This window comes from Pezoporus flaviventris, unplaced genomic scaffold (genome assembly GCF_033815535.1).
Source record: "Pezoporus flaviventris isolate CSIRO_AGI_PZ_B2104156 unplaced genomic scaffold, CSIRO_AGI_Pfla_v1 ptg000002l, whole genome shotgun sequence".
Taxonomy (NCBI): domain Eukaryota; kingdom Metazoa; phylum Chordata; class Aves; order Psittaciformes; family Psittacidae; genus Pezoporus; species Pezoporus flaviventris.
In genome coordinates this window covers 10626192-10636499 of record NW_026892550.1, presented here as the reverse complement: position 1 = coordinate 10636499, position 10308 = coordinate 10626192, and the positions used below count along the sequence as shown (strand labels likewise).

The following is a 10308-nucleotide window of genomic DNA, read 5'->3' as shown; positions in this document are numbered from 1 at the left end:
GCCCCGGCAGGGCTGGCTGCAGTGAGGGACACGGAGCTGACGTCCGTGTTGATAGAGACATCTATCAACATGCGGCAGAACATGTTCCCTAGATAGGGAGGCGGGAAAGATAGCGAGCTGTAGACAAAACACCCCCGACGGTTAATGGCTGGCTGGAAAGCTGAGGAACTGCCAACGCGTGGGAAACTCGGAGAAGGAGAATGGGTATGCTGAAGGAGATAGAGCCTGCCTCGCAGTCGGGGAGCCAACAGCCGGCGATGCACACAGGCGGCAGTGGTGTCACCCACCACACGTTCATGCTCTGGGCCCCACAGTCCACCTTCTTCTTTGCAATTGGCACTTCCATTGGCAGGAAATAACCTTGATGTTCAGGAATTTCTTAAACCTTTCCAAGGCAGAAATGTACCTTAACCTTTTTTTAGTAAGTCCCGTTCTGACAATAGTATTACAGTGATTGCTAGCTGGAGTGGCATCTACTCAGCTCAAAGTAGCAACAACTTCAGTAAAGACTGCAGGATTTAGTCTACTGTTTATTTATGCAGTCGTTTTCCCAATTTTTGTGCCCATTTTAAATATTGACCGTTTTTAATTTCACCTGCTAGGTTGTAACTGTGACCCATATCATAAGTTACCAAGGTATGCAAACCTCGAGACTTGGAGCACCAGTTGGTAGGCTATAGGGATCGAGAGGAACTTAGCTCAGTGTAAAACACTAAATATTTCAAATGGTATTTTGGTTGCATACAACATGAATTCCCTTAATTCTAGGAATTCAGGTACCTAGCCATAGCTTGGAGGCCAATACCAAGACAGACTAGTCCTTGTTCTGGCCAGGCAGGTCTTACATTTTTACCCCATATCTGTTAGTAGCGTATCAAATGTCCAAAGGTTGTTTTTTACAGTGAGTGACCTCTGTCCCACATGAAATTAAGCCACTGGTTCAGCTACATCAAAATAAATGGAATAAATGAAAAGACACCATCTATTTCACTCCACTTCCACTGACAAAACGTAGAACAGCCTTTAAGGCTTTTTGTCTTCTGAAACCAAAAATTATTAAAGGTTTTTTTTCCTGAAATAATAAAGGACATTTCTGGACTTATATATACATTCCTGATGTTCACATTCCTCCTAAAGAACAGGGAAGAAATACAAAATAGCAGAAGGGTGGAAGGAACGAATTCCAGGCAGTTACCTATGTAGGTAAGCATAAGGAAGTAGTAGCTCAAGTCCTTTATTCATTTTGCCCTGTTGTCAAGAAACAGGTATTTTAAGCCATTTTCCTTTTGAAAAATGCACTTAACTGAAAGCCAGCCTTGTTTCAGTCAGGCCTATAACAGCAATATAAATAGAAAGCATAACTAGTCAAACAGTTAAGGCTTCAACCACCTCTAGCTCTGAGCTACATCCATCATTATTCAAAGCTTATGGAAGTGCCAACTTCTCCTTTTACCTTACGTAATGTAACCTGTAAAGAATAACAAAGATGCTTTCATATTACAGAGCTTCAGGATAACTGTGATAAATTATTTTCACTATGTGGACTGTTTACTTCAAGATTATTCTAGAGCACCCCTTGTCACCTGCAAAAAGCTCTTTGGTGACAATACACATTCTCAACCTCAAATGAAACCAACGTAAATCGATACAGAAAATACCTATGGTGGTCTGCAGCCAGCTAATACCTTCAAGCTTAGGGAGAGGTATGGATTTTGATAGCCTAATAACAGTTTTCAGCAAACTATTAAGATACCTCTTTCTACTATCTTGCCTCAAGTTCTTTATTTTATGGTAAGGAAAATAACAAAAGCAAGGAGTTCACACAACTGTTAGGGGGAGCAGCATTTTGTCAGGTCATCTATTACAGCGAACACTGCAGTGTTCCCCAAGAACAGTGGAATTAGTTAAAACAATTAAGTAATGAACAATAATTGATCACTTTTATACAAAGTTTATTATGTCCAGAAAAACAAATGTGAAAAACCATGTAGTAAACAGTAATTTTAGTTCAAGAGTACAAGGCAATTTAAACCAGCTAGAGCATTTATATATCTGACAAATAAAAATACAGTGATAATTACCATCCCTGAGCAGCACTGCTTTTTAAATACCATAATAAACAAGTTACTCAAATGTACCTGTGTATGCACATGTAAAATAGTTAAAAATTGTTAAAAGATGAAGATAAGCAACTCACCTTTTAAAGATGAAGTACAACTGGGTTTGGAAAACTTAAATATTACATTTTAAAAAAATCAAGCTGTTAACTTACTCTATGAGCTACTTAACAGTAGTGCTAAATATATTTTAGTTTGGTTTGACTGATCTTTTGTACTGAATACCAATAGCAACATTTTTCCGTACTGAAACAGTAGCAGCTAAAGACAATGTCTATCGTTTTCATTACTAAATATTTCCTGTATTTTGTATTCAGCAATGGTGTGAATTTGAAAGTCGGAATGAAAAACACAGTCTCCTCTAATGGTCCAGTGTTCAAGCACCAGTCCCAACAAGTAAATTTTAGCAAGTTTCAATATCCAGCTTCTACATTCTCCTATCTTCCAAAAGGTGTGGGTGCAAAAGTATGTAACACACGGATCTATATAAAATGGTCAAGCAATTACATGGTGCCCAGGTTTCCAGATGATCAAGCACCTCAGCCAAGATGAACAGACAATGTTGCTTTATTTTCCCAACTGTGCATGACTATTTGCATTTAAATTAATATCAGCCTCTTTATTGCTGCAAATGGAAAGAACCTAGTATTAAGATCCCACAAGATTTGAATTTTCAAATGAAACAACCTGCTTTGAGTAGGAAGTTGGACTAGGTGATCTCTGGAGTCCCCAGAGATGAGCTTTATAGGCCCCTTCTAACTCAAACTATTCTATGACTTATTACCCAGCTGTTTAAAAATGAAATATAAATAAAAGCTTTACAAAACAGCGAGGAAATGCTTTATGTCTCTAAGAGAGGTAAAACCTATGTATCCTTCAATTATTTACTAATCAGTTGCTTTCTCCCAGCCACTGGCTGACCCATGGTTCTGTCCATTTGATTTATAAATCAGGCAGTATAATAATTACAGTATCAGTTAGAGCAAACAAGCAGTATTAGAAACAATAAAAGCACTGGAGTGTTACAAAAGTGACATTCACTTGGCAGGATAACAGTTGCTTGAGTCCTTCACATGAAGCTGAAAGAAGAAACAAATCCAACTTTAACAAAAATACTGTAATGCTGTATATACTGCACAAGTTTGTCCTAATTTGATATTGTTAGTTAATGATTTTGAATCACCAAGTAGTAATTTGGTCCTTATTATTAGCCCAATAATTATTTGGCCTAATACAGAATTAAGAAATTCTGCATAACACAATTGACTTGGCTGTTCATATAGAAAACCAGAATGTTTTCATAAGATTCAGCTGTTCAGGATATCTGTAATTCACTTGTATTTCTTACTTTCTACATACAAACTAATACAGAATGGTCATTCTAGTCTGTTAATACGACCAGCTCTAACACACTGAAATGTGTCCTTCCCCCACATCCTTCCAGTGCTCAAACAGAACATAGCTAATGACAGAACAAACATGATTTGAAGAAGTTCGCATCAGCAAGTGTGACTGAAGCTCCCATAATGCAGTAAAGAGGCTCTGAATCAAATATTGTATTTTTCAGAAGTCTATAGGTGTTGTCAGAGTATGACTTAAGTTAATTACCTCCTTAAAAAATTCAGGCTTCTTGATATCTAGAGAACAGGAAAAATTGCAACACTAGTTTCAATTTGCTCATGCAAACAAAATCTGTGTTTCATTGTCCCAGCCATTACGTATTTTTTGCCTGTAACTCTGACACTGTAAGAGGCTACACTCAAAATCCAGCACTGTCTCATTCTTCTTGATGCACTCATAAAAATGCTCAGGGACTTCCTCACTGGAAAGGATTTATGATGGCAAGCAAAATGAAAGAGGCTTCCCCACATTCCCTTGAGAAGTATGGCAAGGAAGAACTGCCGAAAGGAGTCATTTCAATGGATGATGTAGACACCTGTGGTACAGGGGACATCCCTTACCCTATATACTGAGCCGTCTTTGATGTCTTCCTTAAGCTTTTTCAGTTTCATTTGAATAGTATATTCCAACAAAAGATGCGAGAACCTGCTTTCAACATCGGAGTTTTTCAAGTCAACAAAATACCCAAGTTTGCCTTTGAAAGGTTGTGGGGTTGTTTTGCTTTGGTTTTGAAAGAACAAAGAACTTCTGATACCTGGCAGTTTTCCAGGTAGCAGGTTGATCTGGACTGCTCATCACAGGAAATGAAAAGAGTGTAGCTGAAGATAAGACAAGGGCAGTTGCACGCTGACATTAATAGCTTCTCCCCTTTACGATCAGGACAAGCAACTCCGCTAAGAGTTTTTCCCAGTCTGGGAAAAGCTGCAGGTATTTGGGCTACTTGCCCCCAAACCATCCATTCTCACTAATCACTTCCTTTCATTGTCTAGATCTACATGCCACAAAATGTCAACATTCTAGAAGCGTACACAAAGCAGGGAAGGGATTCTTACAATCCTTAAATGTCTAATAAAGCAGTTCACGCGGATACATATTTTTATGTGCTTAAACAATTATTTACCTGAAGGATTTATCCCAGGAGTGACACAAGCATCACAACACCCATGAACTGAATGAAAAGCAACAAGGGTGTCATAAACGACCAGACAGGCCACAAGGCAACATTGAAACTGCAAATAAAAGCAGGAAGGTCTTGGTAAGTTCAACGGCCATATTATAGAAATACCAGTAATACACAGGAAACATGGCATGTGGAAAAAATACTTGTTTCTTTATGAAAAAAAAAAAAGGCCCCAGCAGCTACTTATTAAATTGATAGTTTATTTTACTGCTTATTTACTGACAGCTCATCCTAAAACTTCAGTAGCTTCTAGAGACTTTACACTGAGCAAATCCAGTCAGTCCCACGAAGGGTAAAAATTACATTCTACTTTCAGAATCTCTGTATGGCCTGCATTAGCAATAGTGTGGCCAACAGGACTAGGGAAGCAATAACCCCCCTGAACTCAGAAATGCTGAGGCCACACCTCAAATCCTGTGTTCACTTCTGGGCCCCTCACTACAAGACAGACACTGAGGTGCTGGAGAGGGTCCAGAGAAGGGCAACAAAGCTGGTGAAGGGTCTGGAGCACAAGTCTGATGAGAAGCAGCTGAGGGAACTGGGGTTGTTTACTCTGGAGAAAGGAAAGTTCAGGGGGGACCTTAATGCTCTCTACCTAAAACGAGGAGGGAGCAAGGTGGTAGCTGGTCTCTCCTCCCAAGTAACAGTGATATGACAAGAGGAAATGGCCTTAAGCTGCAGCATGGGAGGTTTATGTTGGATATTAGGAAAAAATCTTTCAGTGGAAGGGTAGTCAGGCAGGCTGTGACAAGGTTTAGTGGTGGACTTGGCAGTCCTGTGGTTAACAGCTGGGACTTGATCTTGAAGGTCTTTTCCAACCTAGTTGATGATTCTATATGAAGCACCTGAAAATGAACTACTCTTGCTCTCCCATGGGCATACATGGCAGCTGAGAAAAGCCTTAATTTTTACTTCCAGACAAGCAGATTTAACTGAAGAGAAAGGAGGAAAACCAACTTATTTTACAATTGCATTACAAAGAATATAGATTTGACTAATGCTAAATTATAGGGAAGCTTTGTCTTCTTCAGACTTCTTTTTTTCCCAGCACTGAAACAAATACTGACTGAAGTGATTCAGATACAACACCTAAACTAGAGAGAACAAACCTTCATGCAAAGAGCAAACAAATATACTGGCACATATGTATATAATTTTTTTCATTCATGTGCACATTTGCTCAATTCTGATTCCTATAATCTCATAAAGTAGCTCTTACCAAAAGTACCATTCTCTGACAAGATATAAACCTTAAAGCTCATATAACAATAGCCAGAAGTATAAATTTCAGTATACATTTGCTATTTATGAATTGTTTGATAATGAAGACCTTTGTATTAGAAACTGATCAGGCACAATTTTTTCTCAGCTAAAAAAATACTCCTTTGTCTTAACTGGGTCATGGCAATCCCAGGCACAGCTACAGGATGGGCAGAGAAGAGATTAGGAGCAGCCCTGTGGAAAAGGACTTGGGGTGTTGGTTGATGAGAAACTTAACATGAGCCAGCTTCAGTGTGTGCTTGCAGCCCAGAAAGCCAACCTGGGCTGCATCAAAACAAGCATGACCAGCAGGTCAAAGGAAGTGATCCTGCCCCTCTGCTCTTGTGAGACCTCATTTCCAGTATCTGAAGGGGGCCTATAGGGATGCTGGGGATGGACTCTTCATTAGGGACTGTAGTGACAGGACAAGGGGTAACAGGTTCAAACTTAAACAGGGGAAGTTTAGATTGGATATAAGGAAGACATTCTTTCCTATTAGGGTGGTGAGGCACTGGAATGGGTTGCCCGGGGAATTTGTGAATGCTCCATCCCTGGCAGTGTTCAAGGCCAGGTTGGACAGAGCCTTGGGTGAGATGGTTTAGTGTGAGGTGTCCCTGCCCATGGCAGGGGGGGTGGAACTAGATGATGTTAAGGTCCTTTCCAACCCTAAATATTCTATGATTCTGTTGTATACAGTTCTGGTGTCCTCAACATAAAAAGGACATGGAACTGTTGGAACAAGTCCAGAGGAGGGCCACGAGGATGATCGGGGACTGAAGCACCTCCTGTATGAACACAGGCTGAGAAAGCTGGGGCTGTTCAGCCTGGAGAAGAGAAGGCTGCGTGAAGACCTCATAGCAGCCTTCCAGTATCTGAAGGGGGCCTATAAGGATGCTGGGGAGGGACTCTCCATTAGGGACTGTAGTGACAGGACAAGGGTTAACAGGTTCAACTTAAACAGAGGAAGTTTACATTGGATATAAGGAGGAAGTTCTTTCCTGTTAGGGTGGTGAGGCACTGGAATGGGTTGCCCAAGGAAGCTGTGAATGCTCCACCCCTGGTGGTGTTCAAGGCCAGGTTGGACGGAGCCTTGGGTAACATGGTTTAGTGTGAGGTGTCCCTGCCCATGGAAGGGGGAGCGGAACTAGATGATCCTAAGGTCCTTTCCAACCCTAACTATTCTATGATTCTATAACATGTAAACCTTATAAACAGCTGTCAGAGGTGAGCAATTTACACTAACAGAGCTAAGAACTTCAGTTCTCCCCTAAATTTTCAAGGCAGAAAATAACAAGTACATCTACAAGTAGGCTTCATATATAGTTTCAACAGCCGCAAGTTTTGCTGTGTGGATGAATGTTAAAAGTGGAATAAATCATGCTACCTAGAACTGGTAGTGTCACCAACGCACTTAGTAGAATTACAGAAATTACACTTGTTATAAAATGATCCCATTAACACAGACTTGCTCAGGTTTAGCAGAAGTTTGTACAGTGTTTGAACTTACCAAATTGCTGCTGCAATAAAGGTAGCTGTTGTGATAGGTATCAGTGCTGGATACTGTGTATCATAGTCCTCAATGCCACAATACCACTCAAGATACAGTATGCAGTAAAAGGCAACAGATAAACATGCAGCCAACAAACAACTGCCAGATGCAAGCCACCAACTGTGGGGAGGGAAGCATGGTAAAACATGTTAAGCACAGGCACACTGCAATTTGCACATTAATCTTCATTCTAGTCCAGCAACAGAACAGGCAATTATACAGGTTGGCCTAGAGTTCTTGTAGGTTTTTTCTTAAATTACTTTTACAAAATACTTTTTGCCCTTCTAAAGCTGTGTAATACACATCACTGAGTTTAATTTTCCAATGCAATGCTCCTGTCAATTACTATTCCCTCAAGTATTTTGGAAATACAATGAAACAGAACCTGTCAGTGATCTAATACACTACCATACCAAAAATGCTTTGTCAGTAATTAAACAAAATAGGCTCCACTGCAACTGTGCTTCTCACTATAAATCAGGCTACTGATTTTGCAACAGAAACATTGAAGAAAGCTTTAATAAGGTTTCAAGTTTATGAACATTCAAATTTAGCAGGCAAGAAGCATGAAGTTTCTTCTTCAAAAAGAAAAAAGGTGGAGACACCATGACCTCCCTGGCAAACCTGTACCAGTGCTCAGTCACAGTGAAAAAGTGTTTCCTGATGTTCACAGGGAACCTCCCATGTTTCACTTTGTGCCTATTGCCCTTGGTCCTCTTGCTGGGCACCACTGAAAAAAGCCTGGCTGTCTTCTATGTATCCTCCCATACTTATATGCATGCTAAAATCCCCCTGAGCCTTCTCTTTTCCAGCTCTATTTCTACTGTACCTTTTGTTTATCCAAGATTTAAAACACAGTGTTCAGACTTAACAGACTGAGTAGGGCTGTAAGATTAAAACACAAACTTCTTTGTACGAAAAAGTGCCTTACCTATCTGCTTGAATAGTTTCTTTAACAGTTTTAAAAAAATCAAAGTAGTATGTCACAGCAATTGATGCCAAAATCCAGAATGCAGAATGAATATTCAGTCTGGCAAGAGGCTGCTTCTTCTTCTCTACAGCTGTAGACTCTTCTGCAAATAAGAGCATAATTATAGCACTAAGGCCAGTCATTAAATGGAGAAGGATTATAGTTATGTAAAATACGATGCTTTATCCTTTTAATTCATTTATCTTTGGAAATTTTTATACTTGGCATAATACGCTTTGTATTACAGAGGAAGCATTCTAAAAAGCTCTGAACATTTCCTGAAATAAAAGACTAAGCAACGTATTCTTAGGTAAAATATAAAGCACTAACAACCAGCACATTCTGTGTCTGTTGTATCCATTTAGGAAATTAACAGCTGACTAGATTTTGTAAGGGTTATTTGATTAAAAACCTTATGGTGTTACTAAAGCATTTTTTTTAATCTAGCATTCAGACAGGTTGGTATTTCCACTTACTACTTATTTCTATCTTTTTTTTGTTAATTTTCATATTTGAAAAAAAAAAAAATCAGGCACAAATCATTTCCTTGTGCTCAACTGCAGCTCCTTTACAAGAGATGCTCAACTTCATTTCAGCAGCTAGCTTGAATCATGCTGCATACCTCCAGCACGTAAACTACAACTATCATTATGCAGAAAAATATCTTTTTTTCCCTCACTGGGGAAGAAGACAACAGAGCGAGCAGATCAGAAAGTGTATTTTTGTACATGACAGTAATCAGCTAACACACTCAATATTTATATGCAGGGTCAAAAAAGGTGCCTTTGATGTTTCCTACTTTAAACGTTATCATTAGAAGTTACTGGCGGAGCGGCCTGTGTGCCCCCAGCAGTGGAATGGATGCTGACTCCTTCACACGCGCCATCACCAGCCGAGCGCACTAACAGCTCTGATGGAGTTTACAGGCGGGTTTATATTTCATTTCCTGGATTCGTCCTCATCTCCTGCAGCTCAGGTCTGGAGCACTTAACCACCCCATCAGGAAATCCGCGGCTGCACGTCCCGACATGACTCACGTCTCGCTTGTCACATCGTACTCACTGTCACGGCCAGGCACCCGGGGACAGCCGAGCTGGCCGCACCAAGCAGCACCCCTCCGGCGGGGCAGCGCGCCCCGTTACCGAGGAACCCCCTAGCTCCTGCCGTGAGCGGGGCCGGCTCCTGCCCGCCCTCCCCTCCCGGGCAGTGCTGCCACACGGCCCGCCCAGCAGAGCCTGGCTCCGGCTCAGCGCCCCACCACGCACCGGCTGTCCCTCCGCCCTCGAAAGGCGGCTGCGGCAGCAGCGGGTCGTGGGGCTCTGCCCCTGGCCGTAAAGGGCGCCGGAGCCTCGGGAGCGGGCCCTCGCCGCCGACGCCGGCTTCCATCTTGGGCCGCTCCGGCAGTGACGCGAGCGGGGCGGGGAGCGCGGCGGCCGGTGGCGTGAGGGGCGGTGACCCGGTGTGTAGGGGCAGGGGGGGAGCATGCGGAAGGGCAGCGGCGAGGGTTCGTTGTACGGGTAGAGCTTATGGTAGCCTCGCCGAGCGCTTGCTCGGCTGGTCCCCGCGGCGGCCAGAGCGCCGGGCGCTGCTGGAGCGCGGCTGTGGCAGGTGATGCCCCGGGAAAAGGCCCAGTGCATAAACCGCACTAATCCCCATTGAAAATAGCGAACGGCGTGATGTAGATACAAGTGCTGGAGTGAGGGCTATTGTCAAAATAAGAAAAATAGGGGAAAACAGGGTGCATATGTAAGAAAGTTGCAGAGGGACTTTTTATAAGGGTGGGTGGAAATAGGACAAGCGGGAACGGCTTTAAACTGGAAGAGGGGAGATT

General features: G+C 42.0%; 1 protein-coding gene across 1 annotated transcript; it reads right to left on the bottom strand.

Moving 5' to 3' along the window:
- Positions 1–1935: 1935 nt before the first annotated feature.
- Positions 1936–9898, bottom strand: TMEM128 (transmembrane protein 128). Its single transcript, XM_061469149.1, has 5 exons — positions 9743–9898; positions 8439–8580; positions 7466–7627; positions 4639–4747; positions 1936–3196 (listed from the first exon to the last, which is right to left on the bottom strand). Exons 1-4 carry the CDS (start codon positions 9861–9863, stop codon positions 4648–4650), a joined length of 525 nt encoding a protein of 174 aa, XP_061325133.1. The 5' UTR covers positions 9864–9898; the 3' UTR covers positions 1936–3196; positions 4639–4647.
- Positions 9899–10308: the final 410 nt, after the last annotated feature.